General features: G+C 44.2%; 2 protein-coding genes, 1 long non-coding RNA gene and 3 other non-coding genes across 6 annotated transcripts; 4 read left to right on the forward strand and 2 right to left on the reverse strand.

Moving 5' to 3' along the window:
- Positions 1–1,716: 1,716 nt before the first annotated feature.
- LOC116653870 lies at positions 1,717–6,693 on the reverse strand. Its single transcript, XR_004308464.1, has 3 exons — positions 4,801–6,693; positions 2,801–2,867; positions 1,717–1,832 (listed from the first exon to the last, which is right to left on the reverse strand). It is a non-coding gene; the product is annotated as an uncharacterized LOC116653870 (long non-coding RNA).
- A 265-nt stretch (positions 6,694–6,958) lies between these two features.
- On the forward strand, positions 6,959–13,783 carry EIF4A2 (eukaryotic translation initiation factor 4A2). The gene is made up of 11 exons (XM_015871687.2): positions 6,959–7,083; positions 7,783–7,828; positions 7,920–8,052; positions 8,311–8,450; positions 9,601–9,769; positions 9,874–9,983; positions 10,221–10,364; positions 10,709–10,846; positions 11,105–11,194; positions 11,438–11,517; positions 12,976–13,783. The coding sequence occupies exons 1-11, from the start codon at positions 7,055–7,057 to the stop codon at positions 13,118–13,120; spliced, it is 1,224 nt and encodes a 407-aa protein (XP_015727173.1). The 5' UTR covers positions 6,959–7,054; the 3' UTR covers positions 13,121–13,783.
- LOC116653883 lies at positions 8,164–8,233 on the forward strand. The gene has a single exon (XR_004308476.1). It is a non-coding gene; the product is annotated as a small nucleolar RNA SNORD2 (small nucleolar RNA).
- LOC116653881 lies at positions 10,410–10,590 on the forward strand. The gene has a single exon (XR_004308474.1). It is a non-coding gene; the product is annotated as a small nucleolar RNA SNORA81 (small nucleolar RNA).
- Positions 10,907–11,034, forward strand: LOC116653873. Its single transcript, XR_004308467.1, has one exon. It is a non-coding gene; the product is annotated as a small nucleolar RNA SNORA63 (small nucleolar RNA).
- A 452-nt stretch (positions 13,784–14,235) lies between the features above and the next one.
- On the reverse strand, positions 14,236–22,004 carry RFC4 (replication factor C subunit 4). Its single transcript, XM_015871688.1, has 10 exons — positions 21,754–22,004; positions 21,230–21,308; positions 18,353–18,432; positions 17,807–17,926; positions 17,408–17,551; positions 17,098–17,218; positions 16,651–16,776; positions 15,594–15,674; positions 14,572–14,688; positions 14,236–14,419 (listed from the first exon to the last, which is right to left on the reverse strand). Exons 1-10 carry the CDS (start codon positions 21,876–21,878, stop codon positions 14,324–14,326), a joined length of 1,089 nt encoding a protein of 362 aa, XP_015727174.1. The 5' UTR covers positions 21,879–22,004; the 3' UTR covers positions 14,236–14,323.
- Positions 22,005–23,859: the final 1,855 nt, after the last annotated feature.

Consider the following 23,859-nt stretch of genomic DNA (forward strand, 5'->3'; position numbering starts at 1 on the left):
CTTTTGCCATATGGGGGATTTATTATATAGAGTCATAATTGACTAAGGTATCATTTTGGATCTCTGAGTAATGTGATCCGTAAGCTGACTGAACTCTGAAATGCACAATTTCAGAGTGGAGCTCAGATACATAATTATTCACTCCAACAAGATACTGGTAACTCTTTGGAGCAGAAAATCACTAAACCACCCACTGACATTGAACTAAATGCTTGTAACATCAAGGGTTACCTCAATCATGGATTAAGGCTTGATCTTCATGTGTTAGCTTAAGGGATCCACGCAAATCTTAATAGGATGTCACCAACCACTGGCTTTGCTGAGGATTGCAGTAGGTAAGAGTGGTTCCAAAGTCTGCAGAGAGTCTATGTGCTGTGCATGAGGCTGCCAAGATGAGTGTGACTCACAAAATGAGTCAAACTCCTAAAAAGTACACTTACACATTTCTCTCCTCATGACGTACCTCTGAAAATGCAACTGATGTGTTCATAATCAATATATCTATCACAGTGCAATTCACAACTCAGAAATGGCACATACAAGTGCTATAATCTCATGGAATAACCATGTCATGAGAGACTGTAAGGCTGACAACGATCAGAATCCCAAATATACTTTTATTGATAGCCTGTACTGATGATTCTCGATCAATCTAACAGGCTGCTATTGGAGAAACTCACTCTGTGCCAATCTTCAGACAGAATTCCAGGAGAGATGGTCAGACATTTGATAAGCGGTGACAAGGTGCAAATGAAGAAATTGCAAAGGAAATTCACAATTCTGTTCCATGCAGGCATACTCAGTACATTGAACAGGTGGTTGAACAATATCGACACACTTCTATTAATGTAACTAAGACACCCAGTGTTATCACTGCCTTTAGTAACACCCTCTACAAGTTGTTTTATTCTCTTCAGGGTCCTGCTGTGAAAACATGGCAGGTGTGCTGGGTTTGCTGGGCAGTGCACATGGCTTAAGACATCTCAGAAAGTGGTAAGAGACTGATAGAATGAGCAGGGAAGCAATAGCAAAAAGCTGCAATACGTGACAAAACAGACGTGTAGAAACAGTGGCAACAGCTTTTGGGATGAGGATTTCATGGGTAATTCTGCAAAGATCATGGAGAGGCTTATTCTGCAGAGCTTTCCCTGTTCAAGACATACTAAGGAAAGCAGGTCTGATGTCAGTTCTGCATTCAGCATTAAAGACTGAGGAAGGATTAATTTATCACAACAACCTCACTGTAAAAAACCAACACAATTGCAGTTGTTTTTGAAAGGCTTCACAGTACTGTACTGCTGAATGTAACATATTTTAATATAGACCGACAGAATCTGTACGAGTATGCTGAAAATTTTCAGCACTAATTTTACTTCCTGCTTATCTGCCACAGTTGTCTTTACCCTGGGGAACAATCCTAATGCAGCGCAGTGCCAAGAAGCAGGTATCTGAAAGCAGCAGTATTTTCTAAACGATAGCTCTGCTTCTCCTCCCTTCTTTGCAGCATTTCCTCCTGAAAGCATGGGAATGCGCTTGCTTGCTCATCACTCCTGCTATCCTAAACAACCGAGATAGCTTTGTTCTTCTGCACCAGCAATTCTGTTCGAGTACACTGAAACTGAATTTCCTTTTTTAGACAGCAAGGACGCAGACTTTCTTCTTCTTCTCCCTCCCTCTGCCTCCCCACCCCCTCCTACAGCCTTTGCGTGCCCTCATCTTACCTTCAGCAGCAGCAGAAATCCTTGCTGCAGTTTTTTCCTCATTAGAAGCTCTATGGCAACAGCAGCTCTGAGGCAGCAGTTCTTTACGGTTTGCACTCCTCTCTCCTTCTTCTGCAGGAAGACATGCAGTTTGTTAGCCCAGTAAATTAGCAAAAACAATTCCAATGCAGCGATAATTAACACAGTTCTGATGTGATTTCAGAAAATATGTGCTCCTAAAGGTGCAAACTTCTATGTCTGTTCTAGAAGATGAATGTTAGCAATGCAAATGAATAACAGTAAAGGAAACTGGAGAACTCCTTTTGTGTAATGAATTGAAGCTATGTAAAATCCCTGCAATACTCAGCTTTTTCATACAGAAACACGAGAATGGAAGAAGTCTGAGCTTAAGATGCACAAAATATCATATCCACATTAGTCCGGAAAGCTGTAAATATTTTGTAATGAGTCTTTACTCATTACTGACAAATAAACTAAATCAGCGCTTTGTTAAATTCCTGCTAAAACAAAAGGAATCACATCACACAAGATCTCAGAGTCTTGCAATGCATGGCAACGTATATCAGAAAATATTTGGAAATGTGGCACAAGCTACAGAAGACAAATGAGCCAAGAAAGAAATCTGTAGTAATGGGTGGTTATTGAATATCTATAACATAGATATCGCTGCCATATTTGATTTTCCTGTTTTTTCCACTTTTAAATTAATCAGCAGAATGTGCTACAAATAAAGGTTGAATATATTAGCAAAAAAAAAAACCCCACAATTGTATAAGGCTCAGAAGATTTTTTTAAACCTATTACAGTACCTGCACAAGAGAAAATGACTTTCAACAGCAGAACATACATTTGCTCCATTTATTGAAGGGGAAAAAAAAGCCAGTAAATTATCATCTAACCACTTCCCAGATATGCATGAAATAAATCAATATATTTCTGAAATTCAACATGAACTCCCATTTCTGTTTCCTGCTGTGTGAAGAACAAAGGTTCCTGGTCCCTACTGACAGCAGTGTCATGAAGCCCTGGGTTAGCACAAGCAGTGCTGCAGCAGTTACAAGCCAAAATAATGTGATCACCTGGGTGCTGGCTGTGCTGGCATCGCTGGATCCTGAGAGAACTTGCATAGCAGTTCTTGGGCACCACCTGAAAATAAAAGCACGAGTTTTTTACTGTCTTGCACCTTATACATTCATTCCTGCTGTACCTGGTAGCATTCGCTCACCATACAAAACAAAATATAATAGCATTTTGGGGTGGGTTACAGCCCAGATCGTGGGAGCTAAGGGCTGGCCTACAGGTTCTCTGCAACCCTAAGAGGAAACTACACACAAAAGAGGGGAAAGGTTACAAATGAGCTTCTCAGCAGCTTCAGGCACACATTTCAGACCCAATCCTGACAACAGCATGCATCTGTAATGCTGTGAGGGAGGAAAGTCTCCTAATATTTACACTTTTATCATACAAAACAAAATTCTCCCAAGGATTAACAAAACAAAAGTGATTAAACACACCTCGATATTTACCACCACTATTCTTTTTTTATAACCTTTTACCCAGGTGAAACCTCAGCTCCCCTCCTGGAACAACCGCGTGTAGATGGAAGCATAGCACAGAAAGCAATCAGTCCTTAAACAGTTCACAATCTAAGGGACACTTCTAAAATAGGAGATTATAATTCTCATTTTCCAGGCAGATGAAATGAGGGCACAAAGCTGAAAGCTCTCATCTGTATTCTCCTATTAAGCCAGCACTGCTGACAAAACCAAAACTCGGGGAATCTGATCTGTGCTCACCTTCAGAAATAAACAGATGCCAATTTCTTACAAAAATTAAAGCTCTGTGGAAAACTTTCAGTTTCCAGAAACCAAAGTTTACCTCGAGGCAACACCTCTAACCACGCAGCTCATTTTATTAATGACCATCTTTACTGCTAACATTTACATGTTGGAACAAGCTCTTTGTACTCAGAATATTCTTTTACAGGTTAAGACGCTCTCCTGGAGGAGACGGAGACTTCAGCACACACACAGGCCTGGATCCCTTGACCATTTTTGTTTTACTACAGACCATGATGCTGTGGATACAGCCCTGTATGATCCGAGAGCTGCTGGGGCACAGTGGGGCTCCTGTCTTGGCACAGCTCACAGGCCCTGGGTCCTCCTTGAAAGGACAGAAACACCACTCTGTTTCTTGGAGGTTTGTTTAATCAATGAGGAAAGGTACTTAACATTCAATCCAGCTGCAGCTCGGCCAGCACGGCTCTTTCAAAAATGAAGTGAAATCAGCTCAGTGATTAAAAATCTCAGGCATCTTCAGGGGATTCCAAATTGAACAACCATGAGAACAAATAACTTACTTAGATGGTTTGCCAATATCAAAGGGAAAAGCGCTCGCTTTATACAATTAAATTTACCTTTTTCTCAACAATGGGAAAAAAAACATTATTTGAAGACTTTCTCAGGGAAATACATGGCATGCTATTGCAGGGTAGTACAGAAGCCTTGTAATTAACTTAAAAAACAAACGTAACCCCAGGACTGCCCGGATGTTATCAGCAGCCGCCACCTGCTTAATCGCTCTTTCTTTGCCTTTGCAATAGAAAGAACAAACTCTATCCTGAAAGCATGCGGGCAACTCCTAGCAAATGCTTTCTAAGCCTCTTCCCATTACGTAGCTCCACACTTTTCAAACATCAGCCCACGTGTAACCTCTGAGGAAAGTACTGATTCCCCACTTTACAGAGGAAATAAACTGAAGTGCAAACTTCTCATTCCAATAGAAGCGAATAGGAAGTCTCTAGTACATATCACTTATTTGATTGAACTGCAAGGATGACAGGGCTGTGGTCACACCGAAAGTGTTTTAGATACTGGAGAACAGAGCTCAGCTGCAGGCGTGTCCAGGGTGTGGTTACAAACCTCTACAACTGTAAGAAATAATGCAATCACTCAGCAAGGAGAGCATTCAAGACCTGAAAGTATGAGCATCGAGCTCCACAGCATGCAGAGGAATTAATGGTGGAAGAAATGACAGAAGTAAAATAATATTCTGCTTTGAGTATCTGCATTGGGATTACCTGTTATCTTATAGGCAGTGAGAGGACTCAGGTTAGAGGCATGCAGAACTGAAGCAGGAGCGCTGCTTGGAGACCTGCTCTTGGAGCAATGAGGGAGCACAGCCACAAACCACCATGTGTACATTGCAGAGAAGTGAGTCAGCCGCTCAGCAAAAGGCCCAGTCCACCCTGTGGCCTCAGCACCAAGTCCGAATGTCCAGAACACACTAAGCACAGGAGACAAAGAAATGAAATAAAGCTGCCCAAATCCCATTGGCTTTGCACAGCGCTTGGCTCCTAATTCATTTAAGCATTGTGGGCAATGCTCCTTACTGGCCTAAAGCTTGACGACTTGATGAGACAGATCTTCAGCTAAGAGAGAGGAAGCGCTTTCACTTCACTCAACATGGCCATCATGGAGACTTGATGATCAGCTGCAGCACAAGACTGGAGTCCAGCATAGGAAGAGACCTTGGGGTGTTCCAGCATTCCCCACATGTACATGACAGCTTCATGGTACATTCAAGTGATGGTAGGAGATTTCTAAAAGGAGCTTTCTGAAATTTCCAAGGGATTGCTCAACTAGAGCTCAGCTTCAGGAGGTGTCAACTCCTACTGCTTTCTTTAGATATATCATTCTTTACTTTGATGTGGATGAGTAATGACTGGAAACCCAGCTGCTAAACTAGCTGGTCCATCTGTTACCCCGTATTAATAAATGCGTCGTTCTGTTCATTCCTACCAAAGATCTCATGATTCACCAAGATTGTCTTTTGGGAGACATCTACCGAAGGGCAAAGCACATAAGCGGCACTGGATCCTAATGACAGCAATACAGACAAAGCTGTTATTCTATATCATCCTTTTGCTATCACTGCAGCCTGATGATAACACAAACACGGGCCTTGAGCAAACTTTGAGTGGAGATGGCTGCACACAGATGAGAGAGCTTTAGAGCTGGAGGATGCAGCAAATCCCAGCATCAGTGGCAAAGTCTGACCTTCCAGTGCTATACCTGCTTCTGAGATGGCAGCTTACGAGCTATTTGAAAGGGCCTTCAAAGACTGAAAAGTGATGGCTGACATTCCAAATGTCCCATGTAGACGGCTGTGGATTAGGAAGGCATTGGGGCACTGCTGTGGGGCGGTGTGAACCAAGCAGCACTGCAGCCCTCCCACCCCACACAGGCAGGGCCTGGGAGCACAGCAGGTCACCAGAGGCCGTGTTTGTACAGCTTTGTACAGCTCAGCTCAGGCACTGCTGGTACTTTAAAGGTGTTTCCCCTGCAGATGCTCCCACAGGATGGGTACGTTCGGCCTCTCCGAGTCTCCTCACGGATATTCTAGACAGTTCTGCACTATTCTCAGTATTCCTGACAAGCAAAGGGTCGTGTTTTCCAAGCACCGCACTTGTTCATATAGAATCACTATGGAAACAAGTTTCAGAGGTGACTCACGTATGCGTATTAAGGAGGGCAGCAAACGATGGCTTACAACTACCATTATTTGCCTACATAAGAAACACGGATGTACGCAGTACAGCAAAACACAGGGGGTGAATTAAAGCCATCCAGACGTTTCCCCTTAACGTGAAATGAGGGGCAGATCCCTGCGGGCTGTGCAGAGCCGCCTCATGTCGGGTTGTACCCGCATGGAGCTGGGCAGCACCCGCCGCCTCAGCGTTAAATAAGATGGGAAAGCAGCTCTGTACAGCGGGGCCACTTCTGTGTGTGGGGAGCGGGGGGCGAGTCCCGCAGTGCCCGAAGGAGCCGCTGTGCCCGGCTGTGTTCAGATTGAACAGGAGGAGCTTTACAAACACCCATGGCGGTACGTGCTCATCACGCAGCCATGGCACCCAGCTCCCCTCAGCGCGGCGCCCCGCGCTCCCCTCCCCCGCTGCAGCAGGGCCGGGCTGGGAAACCCCGTACAGAGCGGGGGGGGGGGGGGGGGAGAGGAAGAAGCGCGGCCCCGTCACTCCGCCACTGCTGCAATATCCTTCCGCCGTCCAAGGGGTGGAAAAGTAGTCCGAGGTTCCGCCGCCCTCGCGACCCCCGGGGGCTGAGAAACACCCGCTGGGAGCAGCTTGAGGACAGGGGAGATGGGGAGAGCTCGCGGGGAGGCCTCAATCCGCGGGAATTGGTGTTTTTCCGCCTCGATGTGAGGCGTGTATCCATGCGCAGAGCGGAGCGAAACGAGTCCGGCAGCGGGCGGATATATAAGGCGGCCGCCGCGGAAGCTTTGCCTTTTCAGTTGAGGACAGCGCTGCTGAGCGGAACATGTCCGGCGGCTCGGCGGATTACAGCAGGTACGGGGGGCACGGCCCTTGTTCGCTGCGGGTGGGACAGGCCGGGACGCGCTGCGGCCCCTCCCGCTTCCAGCCGTTTCCATCCCGCGCTGTTCTCCAGCCGGGATCAAACCCCGATTAAACCCCTTTTCTCTGGGTTCCCGTCCTTATTTCCGATCTCTGACAATCCCCACTTACGAAAAAGGGCTGTTTTTAGCTCTTATCCAACGCTGCGCGATAAAACAGGGCGGTACTTATATTTCGGGCACTTATTTCCTTTATTTTCCCCTCGCTTTTATCCCCCTTTCCCCACATTAACCCCCGCTCTGAGCCCCCCTCGTTCCTGTCGGCCATAGCGCTGCTGAGGCGCGGCCCGTGGCGCTGAGCGGCGCCTTCCTCCTCACCGCCCGCACGGCGCCATTTGCGCAATCCCAGGGGTGGAGCTCTCGCGAGACTTGCTGACGCGGTGGGGTGGGGGAAGCGGCTCCCCCCCCCCCCCCCCCCCCCCCCCCCCCCCCCCCCCCCCCCCTCCTTCCTCCCCCTCCCTCCGTCGCTGCGGAGCTCGCTCTGCGCTGCGGCCGCCATTAACAGCCACGGGAAGGGGGAGGGGAGTCAGGCCGATGGGCTGCGAGTTGGGGCGGCTGGCTCCGTACCAGGGCACCTGCTGGGCCGATCTGTCATACGCCCGTCGCTGACGCTGCTGTTGTTCTCCTCCTGCAGAGACCATGGCGGCCCCGAGGGAATGGAGCCCGATGGTGTCATTGAGGTGAGCAGAGCTCCATCGTGTCCCTGATACAGGGAGATGGGTTGTGGATGGAGTAACACGGGGTGTTTTCTTGTTTTATTCTTTATTGCAGAGCAATTGGAATGAGATCGTCGACAATTTTGATGATATGAATTTAAAAGAATCCCTCCTAAGGGGTATTTATGCTTATGGTTTTGAAAAGCCTTCAGCTATTCAGCAGAGAGCTATTATTCCATGCATCAAAGGTAGGAGGGTGGTTCCTTAACACCAATAGCAACACGTTAATTAAGAAAACATAAAAAAATTGAATGTAATACTGTATTTCTGCATTTGTACATGTTTTTAATGTATGGAACAAGTGATATGATGGTACACCATCTTTCGGGACTGACCTGAAATGGAGAGAACTTGTAATGCTGATCACTTATTTCAAGGGGAATGAAATAAAACTAAACGCGAATGACCCATGTGGGAACAGTAAATATGTATCCTACTTTTTTTAGGGTATGATGTGATTGCTCAAGCTCAGTCAGGTACTGGCAAGACAGCCACATTTGCTATTTCCATCCTGCAGCAGTTGGAGATTGATCTCAAGGAGACCCAAGCACTAGTATTGGCCCCTACCAGAGAACTGGCTCAACAGGTATTGATAGTGTAGTTAAAAAAAAAAGCTGCTTGTGTGTTGCATAGGTTTCACGTTTCACAACTGTGAGACAACAAACAGACTTAAGGGGCTGTAACTAAAATCCATTCAGAACCCTTTTCATGTTGAGTAACGGGGGATATAAACTGGCTTCTGTCCCATGAGTTCTCTGCCTGCTGGAAGAGTTGTGCTGCATGTGGAGGGCTGCGCTGTGCTGGGGCTGCAGGAAGCAGCTGCTCGGCTGCACAGTTCTGAGGGAGCATCTTCAGCCACAAAAAAAATGTTATTGAAGTCTGGTGTTCTGAGTGGAAACAAAACGGACTATTTGAAACTATTTCAACTTGCGTGCAGTTGTGCAACATGAAAACTGCAGTGCGCATGTGGCCGCTCCATTGTTTCTGTAATACTGTGATGTTTTCTTGCCTTAATGTTGTTACATTGCATGTCCATGTCACCCTCAGGGCTTGATGTTCTGTTTTAGTAAGTGGGAGTGCTTGAACAGAGCATAAAGGATACATAATTTTTTATCATTAGCCCAGTAATGCTGGCTTTGTAAGATTAAAATGACCAGAGTTCATAATGGAGCATAAAATCAATCGTGTACAATTTGCTCTGCTTTTAAAACTAGTATATACCAAAGTGCCAGTGCTGGGGTAAAGATTTTTCTTGAAGGAAAAACTGAATGTATTAGATGTGATGCAGACGAGCTGGAAAAAAACAGATGAGTGGAGCAAGAGCCTCTGACTGAGAGTTTGGTCTTTGGTTTTCAGTCTGAAGATGTTGCTGAGATGAGGCTTCTCTCAAAGCCTCCTCAGATCACAGGGCACTTTCCTAAGCTCCTCCTACAAGTGCTTCATGTGCAGATGTTAGCAGCTCAGTTTGCTTCTGAGGCCTTGCTTCACAACCCAACAGATAGTTGGGAATCGCCTTTAGGTGGTTAAAACTGGTAAGGGTGAAATATCAACTTCAGAAGTGCCCCTCGGTCTTAGTGTTTGTAATGAGCACCTAAATAACGAGCAGTGGGGCAAAATAAGAGGCAGGTCTTCTCTATAGTCTGTAGAGCCACATAATCCTTTTCAGTCCATAATCAGCAATGATACAGCACTGAGCCTGCCAGTAGCTGCTACTCACAGAAGGGTTTTATTTTTAGATTCAAAAGGTAATTCTGGCCCTTGGAGATTACATGGGAGCAACATGCCATGCTTGCATTGGTGGCACAAATGTTCGCAATGAAATGCAGAAACTTCAGGCTGAAGCTCCACACATTGTGGTTGGAACTCCGGGCCGTGTGTTCGATATGTTAAACAGACGCTACCTGTGTAAGTATGGATTTGATTTTTCTCTTGGTGGGAGCTCAGTAATTCTGATTGAGGAAGTGTTGTATGTTCCTGAAATTAAACCAAGTATTCCCTTTTTTTAATAGCACCTAAATGGATCAAAATGTTTGTTCTGGATGAAGCTGATGAAATGTTGAGCCGAGGATTTAAGGATCAAATCTATGAGATCTTTCAAAAACTAAGCACTAACATTCAGGTAAAAAAAACCAAATCATCTTATGTTCCAATTGATGGGTGCAGGTTTGGTTACTGGTTCAGCTGCCAACTGCTCAATTGCTGTCCTGTCTGCCTTGACCGCACAGAAGGTCGGGTTCATGCTGTGACATAAATGTGGCAATGCGGTCACTGCTTTTGTTAATGGCTCCAATTTTCCTGGTCAGAGTCACAGAGCAGAAACCAATGTCGTGTGCTAACACCAAGCAATGCTTTCCAGGTTGTGCTGCTATCAGCTACAATGCCAATGGATGTGTTGGAAGTGACCAAAAAGTTCATGAGAGAGCCCATACGTATCCTAGTGAAGAAGGAAGAACTGACTCTGGAGGGTATCAAGCAGTTCTACATTAATGTTGAAAGAGAGGTTGGTATCAGTTAACACTTGGGATTGGAAGAGTTCAGAAGCGTTACCTTCTTGTTAAAGCACTGTGCTAAAATTACAGAAGCTGAGGCTGAGCTTTGGTTTCTGTAGTAATGCTAGTAGAGTACACGCAAGAAGAAGAAAAACAATGCACTGGATTGAAAAAGACCGGGGTGGACCTCTTTCTTAATGTCCATTGTCCTGTGTCTGAAGATCTGGTGCAACAGTTGCTACAGAAACTTCCTGTATTGTTCTGGTTGTCCAGGACCTGTGAATTAGGTGCACAGAAGGTTGTGATTTATTGATCATAGCTTGAGGGGTTTTATTTCTGTTTGTGCTGTGTGCAGGAATGGAAGCTGGACACTCTCTGTGACCTGTATGAGACGCTGACCATCACTCAGGCTGTCATCTTTCTGAATACAAGGAGAAAAGTGGACTGGCTTACAGAAAAAATGCATGCCAGGGACTTCACAGTCTCAGCTCTGGTAAGAATTGTTCTTTTCCTTTTGAAGTGGTGGCTGTGTACAGAAAATCAAGACTCATAAAAGCAGGATAAGTTATGATATAGCTGTGTGGTGCTGTATTATCGTTCCCCCTGCTTAAAGAAAAATGTTTCCTTCTATCCCTACCTGCTCAGTTCCCACAGCAGGTAGGGACGCTGGGTTTCATACATCTCATTTCTGAAGGTATTCCTGTCTGCAGTACTGGAATTGCCACAGTAATTTTCATGTTCTTAACTGCAGCATGGTGACATGGACCAGAAGGAGCGGGATGTTATCATGAGAGAGTTCAGATCTGGATCAAGCCGTGTCTTGATCACTACTGACTTGCTGGTGAGTATTAATTAACCTCACAGCGAACAACTAGCTTTCAGTGTGGTGCCAAAAGCTTCATAATTCAGTGAAGGTTCTTGTAGCCTTGAACTACTGGAGCTTCTTGGAAGAGAAAAAGACTATGCTCCACTATGGACTACACAGTTGTAGTTCATCACTAACAATGTAGTCAACAAAAGCAAGTGCTAAGTAATGAAATGTAAAGGTTGTGACTTGCACTGAAGGTGCTGTGTTGTTTTCCAGGCTCGTGGCATTGATGTGCAGCAAGTTTCTTTGGTTATAAATTATGACCTGCCGACCAATCGTGAAAACTACATTCACAGGTCAGTTTGCTCTGTCCTCTAGTTTGAACACTGCACCGAATGCCATGTTCGTACAGAACTTGGCACAGATCCTCACCTGCTCTTCCCATTGGCCTTTTGTCACTGAGTGTTACCATCCATGCATACAATAACTGCTAACAAAGCCAAAAAAAAACTAGCAGGAAGTAAATGCATTGGCTCTTTTTATGCTTGAAAAAAGCAAGCCCTGGTTTGCACACAGTCCTGAGATGAGGGAGGAGCAGAGCTCTTAAATCGATGTTTAAAAAGCAGTGGGAAAACTTAGATACGTGCAGGGTTCAGCAATGGCTGATACGTGTGTTGCTGACGTGTGGGTGAGCTGCCTCCATGGTCCAGGTTGTAGCAGTTGATGACGATGCCATTACTGGCATAGCATCTTAGGTTATCAGCTGGATCCCAGGTCCTGGCTGACCCTCACTCTACTGCTGCTGCACAGTCTGTAAACATTAATGCTGGCAAGCCCAGTGGTTTGGATCTGCCTTCACTCCTGGAGGTCTCCTTGTGTTGGTGCTGTGTGTGCCTTGTTTGCTCTCGGTGGCTCCTCCTGCAGTGGTTCTTTCCTCTGTGGTGTGTGTCGTCTGGTAGCAACTTGAGTTTTGTTTCCCTAGGTTTAGTTTAACTGCTTCAGTGAATGTCCCTAAATTAAGTAAACTGTGCTTTGTTACTTGATGTAAAAAAATACAGGAGTCGATAGCAGCAGTTGATGACACAAGATGGTGCTCAGAAACGGCGTTGACGTAATTTAGGACGTGGATTCGTAAGCGGCACAGTTTGAATAAAGAGCGAGTCGGTATTTATATTTCTTTTGTCATGATTATTCACTAAGTTCTGTGAGCCATTTCTGTGTGTAGCCCTTGTTGATGAGGTGCTGTGTTGGGCAGGCAGCAGGAAGGTAGAACTGATGGTGGGTGTAACTAAATGGATGGTGTGTAACAGATGTAGACTATAGAACAGCGAGCTTATACTTCTGTTCCTACAAAAACCCTAAGTTTTCCCACTGGAAACCATTAATGCCAAATTAAATTAAAATGGAGCGTGCTGCTCCATGTTATTGGATGAACAAGAAGTTCTGATTTTTCAAAAGATAAACCATCTCTGTGCCCCACGTGCTGGAGATTGGATGCATGTGGTTTGGGCTTTTGATTCCTCAAGGAGGGGAGGAGGGAGAGGAGTTACTGCAGTACCAACCATTACATGAAGATCTGGCTTTGCAGCCCAAAGCGAAGCTCTGCTGCTCTCCATAGGATGGACACTTGTACTGTTGGCACTAACTGCTAGTTTTTCTTAACCAGAGGTGACGTTGGTCAGCAGCCAGCCCTGTAAATACAGTATAAACTGGCTGCTGGCAGATAAAAAATGACTGTATGTTCTTGTTTTTAAGATCCTTGCAGTGAGTGGAGCTGTTCCCTGCTGTATTAACACGTTCTCTGTTCTGTGTAGGATTGGCCGAGGGGGTCGTTTTGGCAGGAAGGGTGTGGCTATAAACTTTGTCACTGAAGAGGACAAGAGGATTCTGCGTGATATTGAGACATTCTACAATACTACAGTGGAGGAGATGCCAATGAATGTGGCTGACCTCATTTAATCCCTGGAGAGGAGATGGTTTGAATGCGGTGCTCGCTGTTGCTGAATAGGCGATTCACTTGCATTGTGCTTCTTTCTTTGGGGATCTATTGAATCTTGTCTCAATGCTCATAACGGATCAGAAATACAGATTTTTGATAAGCGAAGCGACTTTTTGTCGTGAGCTCTTGTGGGGAGAGCCGGCGGCTTTGTCCACTTTAGGGTTAGACTGTTGGGGTTGGGTGGAAAGTCATGGGGTCTGTAAATTTTTTCTTTATTAGAAATTTATTTCCTAGTTCCATAGAAGTGGTTGTATTAGATGTTCTTTATCATTTAATAATTTACTTATGGACTAAAAGATATAAGTGCTGTATAAAGTCAGCCAATTATGTTAAACTAGCCTACCTTCCTTTATTGTATGTACTTACCCTTCAGATCGAATTGGAAAGGCCTTTCAAAATCTCAAAACTTTTATAAGAGCATTAAAATGCATTTTTGTTTGATATGTATTTATTCAATAAAGTATTTAATTAGTGGTAAGTGTGATCTGGACCCTGTTGCTAAGCCCCAGCAAACAAGCAATCATACTATTGTCTTAGTTAGGGTTAAACCCAGTAAAATTTGCCATATTGCACATGTCTTAATGAAGTTTGAATGTTCAATAAAATACTTCTATATTCACTTACATTGTAAGTCCTTTTTTTTCAGCTGGGAGGGTGAAACCGACACCTCTAGGCTTCCTGTGGGGACTCAGGCTTTGTTTCTCACACTGCATTTATGTAAGTGGAGCACAGGGCCAGTTGTACATTAAAACTGTTTGGTTACCACTGTGAAGGGCATGGATTTAAGGCTACAGCAGCTGCTACCAGCCTTCAAAATTCACTTTGTAACTAAACTGAGATCCTTCATCACCTTCCATAGTGGTTTTCCACTCACCTCACCAAAGCCACAATGCATTCAATGTGAAGTGGTTCCTGCTACATTTAATATTACAGACCCTGCTAAAAGATGCTCATTCAGCATCCACTGGCCAAAGCAGAGTTCTTTCTTAGTCCTGTTTTAAAGACTAGCATCACAGGTTCCAATAAACAATAGGTCATTCGTGCTTCTTTTAATCAAACCATGACTATTCCCAACTGCTGAGCAATTACTTTATTGCAAAAACAATATGAAAGTAGGCAGGTCCCACAACCACCCCCACAACAGCTGCCACTGGAGGAGCAAGTTAAGTGTTCCGTGTTAGCTGCTGCATCACCAGGGCACACAGACTTATCAACTGCAAGTACTCGTCAGCACCATCTGCCAAGCATTTGTCCACCTCCTGCAAACAGACAAAGTTAAAACCTTTACAAACTTTATGGCCCTTTACAACTTGGCAGCTGGTTACTCAGTCCTTAAGCTCTCAGGGAGGCCAAGCCTTCACAGTTGATCCATACAAAGGGAGATGCACAAAAAGGCAGACTAGAAACTTACTGCAAGCTTCTCAGTGATGACTGATTTCTGCTTGTCACTGAAGTCTTCGCTCTCAACAACAATATCATGAAGCTGGTTTATGAGCTGAGCAACAGCGTAGCCCTCATTGAGAAGATTCTGTGTAAGGGTAGAAGGAAATGGAAATAATTAGGCAATAGAACACAGGAAAATGGAAAAGCAAGCTGACAAACTGAACCTGAAGACTGTAGTGGAACCTTGTGTGGAACTTAATGCTGCATAGTGTCACATGGCAGTAAATATTGATATGAGCATCCATTAAGCCATGTACGCAGACAGAAGCTTAGGAAAATAGAAGAGGCAGTAGTGCAATCTGGTACAAATATCAAGCACCACGCTTCGTAAAAGCATGTAGTCAATTGTTTACCAAGCCCTAATATTGAAGCAAAATCCACAGTGCAGCAGGGAATGGAACAGGGAGGCCTACATTGAAGGTCCAGCTCAACACTGACTAAACGTCAACTCATGGTATTAGGAACGTCACATTCTTCAGAGCAGAACTTTTGTTTGTATTAAAGAAAATAAGAAGTTCACCTCCATAAACCAGCAGCTCGTGCCTTCTCCAGCAAGATGTATTTTAAGTCACTGCAGTTGGTAAGACAAACTTACTGTACTGTAAGATTAACATGAATTATTTTAAGACTGAAGGCTTAGTACAGCTTTATTCAGATACTTCTCATCTAACGCAGCTTCTGCGTTGCTAAGTAGGTGACTAGTTCAGAGACTAGTCCTGTCCACTGTACAATTCTAAAGCTCTGAGCTAAGCGTCTCACTATAAATTTCCACTGTGCCTAATCCTGCCTATGAGCTCTACATGCCACCAAGTTTAGATCAGGAGAAACAGTTACACTGGTAGGGAATCTTGTCCTGCAGCTTTCTCAACTCCCTCAGAAGGGAAAGCCCGGCATAATACCAGGTGGGCTCTCAGCTGCAGTGCCATAGCAATGGATCCGTGGGGCAGTGATCTAGCAAAGCCTTCAAGCTAGAGCACTAAGGGACTCTACCTTTGCCGCTGTTTCCAGTTTCTCAAATGAGCCACTCCAGCAGGCAGACAGCAACCCGTCTATTGTTTCTCTTGGGATAACCTGCAACAAGAAGTTACATTCCTTACTTTCAATTTGGTGCACTCAGAATTCAGTCAGGACTTGAAGCTGATGTTTACGGCAGCAAATATGAAGTGTTCATAAAGGAGACCATTTCATTCATCTCAGAGCAGGGAGTAGTGATGACATTCTCTTCTCTACGCATCATCATTCCCATCAGCTGAATGTCTGCTTTTAAAGCTTCCTTATTCATCTTCTGTCTTAAGATTAGCCCCCACCTGAAAGGTCTGTATGGCCAAAAACTTGGAAGTCTTTTATGGAGATGTGAAGTTGTGTTCCTTCTCTTTAACTACGTACTGTTCAGTAAGCTGCCAAATGGAATGTTATGCTTCTCCTTCCTATTATTATCTGTTTTCTTTCTAAGAAGCTTTCTTAGAAATGATGACTTACATTTACCTGTAAGTGAGATCCGGCTCTTTCCAGGCAGCCAGATGCTGTGTGTGAACTGAACAGTTCACTGAAAATTTAGAAGAAAAACCACAGCTGTTCTATGAAACACGCACAGCAGCCATTGCCTGTTTCCATTCCATCCCATGAGAAAACCTCTCAGCCCTCACAATCACAGTGACACTTCAAGGGAAGGCGTCCATCATTAAGGCCAATTTCCTTTTTCAGTTTTTCAAGTCCTAATCTTAAATTTCTGGCTTTTGGGGGCGTTTTGTTGCCATAGAAACACCTTCACATCAGCTTTTAAAACTCATTTTCTCCCAGAATTCTGCTCTCCCTGCCAATATCATCCGTATCGCTCTGGATGAAATCACTGCTGTCTCAGTAAAAAGCCGATCTGCACAGATGCTTGGACAGAGACTCCTGCTGTGGACCTCAGGTTGAAAGCAAGCTGCTACTGAAAGATATTCCTCCATGGTGTTTCTAATCCAAAGGCTGATAGAGATAGCAAGCATGCTTCATACACAAATGCTTTTCAGACTTACTATAGAAGCTGTAAAACAAAGCTCACCCCAGCAATTTCAGCGACAGTCTTCTCTGTGATCTCCTTCCCACCCATCAAGCGAGTGGCGCTTTGAAGGTAAGTAATAGCTCTTCTTAAGTCCCCATCTGACACTTTAACAAGGTAAGATACTGCCTGAAAGACCACAGGAGAAAATGCCGAGTTATATTTTCACTGTTAATTAAAACACAGACATTCTCAGCAAATTGACTTTAGAACAATCAGGCAATGCCTGAAGCAGATGGTTGCAGCCAGCCTCAATATACAGGTTACCTCTCTGCTAATATAAATGCTACTACAGACCTAATGCAGAGGGAAGATCTCACAACCAGGATTTTATGCCACAAATGCATCACCAACCTTTCCCAAGTTATTTGTCCCACAACTGAAATGAAACCTGGGACAGCAGCGCACAATTAGGCACTGGATTAAACAATAAAATTACTCAGTAATCACCTCACTAGTGATTTTCACATTTTCCTTCTCAGAAACATCCAGTAGCCTCTGGTGCTGGATTTTGTCTGACAAAGGTTTGAAACGGAATTTGGAGCAGCGAGATGTTAAAGGTTCAATTATTCTGAAAAAGAAAAACGCCAAATGATTACATGGTCACATTCATGCAGATGAAGCTGTGGAGACAAACAACAGAAACAAACTGTAACACTGTAAAATATACCTACATATATATTGAAACCTAAGCAAAATAAGAAGTACTGAGTAGGAAGAAGAGTAACACATTCAAATAAGCAACAAATTCCTTCCATACCTGCTGATGTAGTTACAAATAAGGCAAAAACGTGTTGTTTTAGATTCTTTTTCCATGGTGCGCCTTAAGGCTGCCTGGGCTGCTGAGGTCATAGAGTCTGCTTCATCCAGGATCACAATCTTAAAGGGAGGACAAACTTTACCACTGAAAGATAAAAGATCTGTCATCCAGGAGACACGCAGCCAAGTTAAAATATCGGTGCAAATGCTAAGCTGTATTTTATGTGAAATGACATCAAGTCAAAGCTTAGCCCAAGCATGGTACACATTGCGAGCTTGATCGCAGCGCTCATTTCAGAGCAGTGTTAAATTACGGAATTCACCTGAATGAAAACAATCACGTAACTTGTCCTAAGCAAGAAAATCCACCAAACAGAGCCAGCCCAGGTTCAGCACTTACTCTGCTCGGCTTCCAGATGCTGTGAGCTGAGCAAAAGCCTTCACCTTCTCACGGATCACTTGAATCCCGCGCTCATCAGAGGCATTTAACTCCAGGACTCTTTGTCGGAATAGTTCAGGCCTGCAAGGTTTTTATTGCAACATGTTAGCTGTTAATGCTTGCAACAGTACGTGACAAAGTATGCTAACAAACCTTCCACCCCTTTTGAACTCCAGATATTATTTCTGTTAGCATTAATGAATAACACACTTTGGTAAAACACAATTAATTTGAGATCATTAATGTTATGTATGAATGTCAATTAGGTATTTTTTAAAAGTTGATTCCCAGACTGCCAAAACAGCAAAGCATAAAATTACAGGAAAAAGCAATCAGAAGCTGCCTCAATAAACACAGAGCACTGTTATTATGTGTCCTTATATGCTGTGAGCAGCGTGGAAGAAACAGCTAAATCTCCAGATCTGGTCAGTGGGGGTGGTCAACCAGAGGCACACAATTAGAAGACACGATTGTTGCTTATACTGATGCAACACAGTTCCAGCTTACCCAAAGAGCTCTCTGGCAGCTGCTAAAATAGTGGAGGTCTTTCCAGTTCCAGGCGGGCCATAGAACAGCAGATTGGGAAGCTGCAACAGTAAGGCAGCGTTTAGAACAGCAATAATATAAACCTCTCTGTCTGACTTATTTTTGGCTCACGTTCTATTTCTAAAGATTCAACTGAAGTTAAAGAGCTTTATGCTGAATATAGCGAGCAACACAGACAGAATCAGAGCAGCAAAGCCAAAGGCATCTAAAGAGCAGAGTGAAATGCAGGGGTGTGTGATCCACAGTCAGAAAATGAAACGGGGGCAGATCTCTTCGGCAACAAATATTCCATCTTAAAAAGGTAAGACAGAACAAACACCACTGAGTATGTGCTGGAAAAGTACGGATGGCAGAACGTCATTATTTTATTATTAAAAACACATTTTGAGTTTCCCTGCTCTTTCTGCCAATCAGTTGTTGCCTGGTTCCCTGGTTAATGAAAAGTAAACAGTACTCAATACAAACACGAGGCTTTCCAAGTTTAATTAAACCCCACAGCGTTATTGTCTCCCTGTGCAGTTTTAGAAATCTCCGTGGAGAGGAAATGCTTCTGAAATGACAATAGAAAATTCACCACCAGCCATGTTAGTCAGCACGCTGCACCAGCAGACATTTTGTGGATTCAAGACTCATAATTTCATGGCTCTGTGCTGATTCACACTCTAACTCTCAAAAGAAACATTCACAGCTTAAAAGCTTTAACAGGAATCGGTGTTTCTGAATTCATTAAATCCATGCTTCAACTACTACTTTAGCTTCAACCCCTTTTATGCTCGTTTCTCGCTGAGGTTATCACAGTATTTACATTGCTTTGTCAACAAGCACAGCCTCATCCTTCATGTAACTCTGCAGCACTAATTTTAACAGACTGAAAGCTGAGCTGGTTAACCCTTGCTCCAACCTCGCAGGGGGAAGGCAGGATACCTGCAGGCACTGCCTGCTCATGGGAAACACCACAAGCAGGAGAAGCCCCAGGTGCCTCTCTACAAGTTTCACTGCAGGTAAGGATGTAAACCGGAATTATAGTCTTACTCTTAATTCTCTGGGTTCTCAGTCAGTAAAATGCTACCTAATAACTGGAACATTAAAGAATAGCATAACATAAGTCAGTTTCTCTAAAAAAAAGCAACAACAGCCCTGGCAGGCAGAAATCAATTTCTCCAGCTCAAAAACCACCCAGACTCTGATCTTTCCAATTTATAACAAGAGAAATGCTTGCTATTTTAGACTGAGATGTACTGTGGTTTTAGAAATCCTGCCCTATTTAGCAGCTTCAAAACCAAGGCCCACAAATACTTAAAAGCAATTCAACAGAGGACTAACTTTCCATTTGCAGCAGTAAGGTTTAAATACAGCACATGACACAAGCTTAGCACATTGTCACAGCTGTTTCTTTGATCCCATCAGATCACCAGACTCAATAAGAACTCCTGAAACAGAGTCAGCCACTCAGAGTTTAAATTACACTTTTGCCTTTTTGACAGAATGAGTCCTCCCAAAAAGTAACAAAAATCTTCCAATTTTGAAAGCATCAAATACTTGAACAACTCTCAGTTTTGTTCTCAAATGGTTTGCTGAGCTTTGGTACCTACAGTAACATACGAAGCCTGTAACCACCATACAGACGAGTTCTGATTTGCTTTTTTTCCAACTCAGGAGGCAAAAAGTCAGCACGAGGCTCATGATCTGACAGACGTGGCTGATCCAGAAGTGAAGGGTTTTAAATAGCTGATGCTCAAAATAGAACTTGACAACCCGTCACCTAAACAACACTGCAAGACTGACATGCCCAGATAGATGGCAGAACTCAGTTCTCTTCAGCCATGAACAGTTCCTCACTAATTTCTAGAACCAGACAAAATAGTAGAATACAACAGCATTGCTGTTAAGACCTGGATTTTTGAGGATACAGTAGTACACAGTAAGGTCATAACTGTGTTCTTAAAATAAACTGAATCTGAAGACACAAACTAAATAAATTACACGAGTCTTTCCCAGTTCTGTCATACTAGCTCTATTTTAACTCCCCATACTAAAATACAAAATACTTTAGCTTTTGCACGTTCCGATTAAATGAATATTTTCAGATCTATATAGCCTCAAACTAATCAAAACAAGAATAAATTGTTTCAGTGTAAAAGTTCCAAACAACGATGGACACACAATGCACATCAGAGTGCACAACAAGTGAAAGGCTTCCTCCGCAACTCTCTGTAAAGCCTGACCTGGTTTTTATAGCTCTCAGTGAACAGATACCCACATCACAACTGCTGCTCTTGGAACATCCGTACCAGCCAGCATTAGCCGTCCATAGAAACAGAACACCCCCTCTAGGTGAAATATGGAGCTAAAGGAGTGTCAGCATGAATGTAAGGAAGGGGTTTTTCACATTTGGAAAGGAAGAGGAATGAAGAAATAAAACAAGAAACATGTTTAGCAGTTTCTTAAAAGCACCAGTAAATCACTACAACTGATGAGCAACAATAACTGGCAATTTAGGTTTTTCTATGAAAAGTTTCCCCTCTACTCTTTGTCATAAGCACCAGAAGCATCAGCTGAACAGCAGCATCTCGAAAACAAAAGCTCCTCCAGCACTGAAATTATTAACAGCGAGTTCACCAGTTCAGATTTCCCAGAATAAATTCCAATGTGTCACAGAGCTGAGAGTTCACAGTGCTCAGAGAGCTGGACACATCAGGTACTGCAGGGCTTATCAGGTGCCATTGGAAATCACTTGGTTAGCCTGGAGAAACAGCCACAGCCAAGCCAGAAAGGGAAGCTCTCCCCACCGCTGCCTGCACGTTGCTGTGCTCAGGCAGCTGTTAGTGCAGCACTCACATCAGCACCTTCCAGGGACTTTTTCAACACAGCAACAACTTCATCCTGGAAGGCGACTTCATCCACGTTTTTGGGGCGACTAAAGAGAAAGACATCAAACGCAGTTTGATTACCAAACAGTTTCAGCAAGAATGTGAATTAAGACAGCATTTCCCTTCCCAAATACATCCATTCTATAGAGCTACACTAACTCCTGCAGCTGAGGCCACAATCCCAACAGGAACTGAGCCAGACGCCTCCCCGCGGTGACTGACAGCTCAGGAAGCCGTCAGTGCTAACCATTGCTGGCCATTGCTGGCCATAGCTGGCCATTGCTGGCCATAGCTGGCCATTGCTGGCCATAGCTGACCATTGCTGGCCATTGCTGGCCAGAGCTGACCAGAGCTGACCATTACTAACCAGAACTGACCAGAACTACCCATAACCAACCATTACTAACCATAACCACGGCCCTGCGCTCATTCCTGGAGCACATCTGCCAACACCCCCAGCTGTGACCCCCCCCCAGTCCAACAGGCCCTTACTATTTCTCCACCCAGGGGACGGGTTTGAGCTTCTTGCCTTCCCCGCTGCTCCCCGCCGCGCTCCTCTCCTTGTTGGCAGTAGGTTTGTTGCTGATGGAGGCCGGGCCTTTCAGGAAGGCCTGCATGGCTGTGACTGTGGCTGTGGCTCCGTCCTTCCCCTCAGCTCGGCCGTTAATCCCGGCTCACCACACAGCGCACAACAACCCCTCACCAACTTCCCGCCAAGCCGCCCGTCACTCAAGGCGACGCAAGCCACTTCCGCCTGCTGAGAGCCAATCACAGCGCTCCCCCCGGCGGAGTGGGCGGGCCCTTCGGCAGTGCTGAGCATGCGTGAGGATCGTGAGGTGATGGGGAGGGGCGCCATGTTGGCACCTCCCCTCGGGGTCGGATGGGCGGCTGCTGGTTGTTGTAGCCCGTAGCAATGCAGCCTCTCCTGCAAAAAAAAGATTGAAAAAAAGAGGAACCACGAAGCCGGAGTCTGCCCCAGTGCCCTCCCTGTGCCGTGCCTCGCTGCCCCCAGGTGAACGAAGCAGGGCTTATATGTGCCAAAGTTACCTGTTACAAGGGAACCTTTCCTTCATATTCAATTCCCATTAAAGCAAAAGAAGAAGAAAAGGATTTGAAATGAGGGGTGTGACTGATGGAACAGGCCCCATTACAGGACTACAAAGCATCCCAGCAGATCCAGCAGTCACGATGCCCATGTTATCATGCACCAGGTATCTACGTCATATCCTCACACTTTGTGGCAATTTCTTGCATAAAAAGTAAAGCAGATCTGCTGCCTGCAGCAGCACGTTGTGTACTTGTAGCTGTTCTGCTCTATTCTTTCCCTTTGGCTGCCCCCAAGCAAACGCATGGCCATAGTGACCTGGGCAGCTGCGGAGGGGATCATCCTGAACAGAACCTGTGCAAAGGGGAAGAATGAATTGGAAAGGGTCTCTATGGCAACAGACATTGGGAAAGGAGGAACAGGAAAGAATTGAGGCTGGAAATACATCATTCTATTGGCAAGACGAGCCTGTAATCTGTGCTCAGGCAATTTTAAATAAGCTTTCCATTCATCTAGCGTTCTATTATTGAAACATGAAAATGCCTTGGCAGCAAGAGATGCCCATATGCATCATTTCTGAAGTTGCCCTGTTCCTGATGAAAATGCAGTGCTGCTTTTTTTCTCACTATGATTATATTTGATACTTCCGAGTAGTGATGACTTGGAAATGGTAAGGATGCATAAGCAGATGGAATGGATTAGTATTCATCCTGAAGCTGTAAAAGGCTTTGTTATATTTCAGAGCTTCCTTCTATTTTGTGGTCTCACTTCTGTCCTCTCCTTAAAGGGCCACTTCAACTATTCTTAGTGTTTGAACTTCTCATCACCTCTGTCTGAGCCTCACATTCAGCTCATCGAAGGAACCTCCTGGCTGCTAGATGAAATACATTAACATGAAGAACATGGATGTTCTTCATAACAGAACATTTCAAACATGGATGTTCTTCATAACAGAACATTTCATTTCATTACCTTAGCAAATACAGCATATTCCAGAAAGAAAGAAGTGAACTCAAGCTGCAGGTTCTTTTTCTCTCTCATGGTTTTTCTCTCCCTCCAGTGAATAAACACAAAGACTGAATACTACGCTTGCTCAGTTCCACATTCATTTACCATCTTAAGGTCCAATAGGCCAAACTGATGTTTACAGTGTTCCCCCATATGCTTTTTTCCAAGGCAGACAGTTCTTCTATTAGTGTCCCTCAACTGTGTTCCATGGTAACTTTCTACAGCCTAATGCACAGCAGAATTAGTTTATCTTTAAATCCTGATCATGAATTTGTTTTCTAAAGCACGTTAACATAATTGGTTTTGTATCCATAATAATACCAGTTATTAAAAAGCATTACAAATATTTGTGGTTTTTTTCCCTCTTGGGCTGTGACAGAAACATATTTAAGAATCTGACTTTTTTTTATCAGTCTTGCAGAGAGAGAACTGATCAGCAATGAGGTATGGGGAGGAGGTTGATTTGAGGTGGCCTTGACATTTTTCCTTTTTTAAGAATATTTATAACACATTTAGTTAATAAATAAAACTCCTTAAGACTATTT

The sequence above is a fragment of the Coturnix japonica genome, chromosome 9 (genome assembly GCF_001577835.2).
Source record: "Coturnix japonica isolate 7356 chromosome 9, Coturnix japonica 2.1, whole genome shotgun sequence".
Lineage (NCBI taxonomy): Eukaryota > Metazoa > Chordata > Aves > Galliformes > Phasianidae > Coturnix > Coturnix japonica.

Coding starts and splice junctions, on each gene's coding strand:
- EIF4A2 (XM_015871687.2), top strand. CDS start 7,055: ATGTCCGGCGGCTCGGCGGATTACAGCAG. Junction 7,829..7,919: donor AGCCCGATGGTGTCATTGAG/GTGAGCAGAGCT, acceptor TCTTTATTGCAG/AGCAATTGGAATGAGATCGT. Junction 9,770..9,873: donor GTTAAACAGACGCTACCTGT/GTAAGTATGGAT, acceptor TTTTTTTAATAG/CACCTAAATGGATCAAAATG.
- RFC4 (XM_015871688.1), bottom strand. CDS start 21,878: ATGCAGGCCTTCCTGAAAGGCCCGGCCTCCATCAGCAACAAACCTACT. Junction 17,552..17,806: donor GCATCTGGAAGCCGAGCAGA/GTAAGTGCTGAA, acceptor TTTATCTTTCAG/TGGTAAAGTTTGTCCTCCCT. Junction 14,420..14,571: donor TCATCACTGAGAAGCTTGCA/GTAAGTTTCTAG, acceptor GTCTGTTTGCAG/GAGGTGGACAAATGCTTGGC.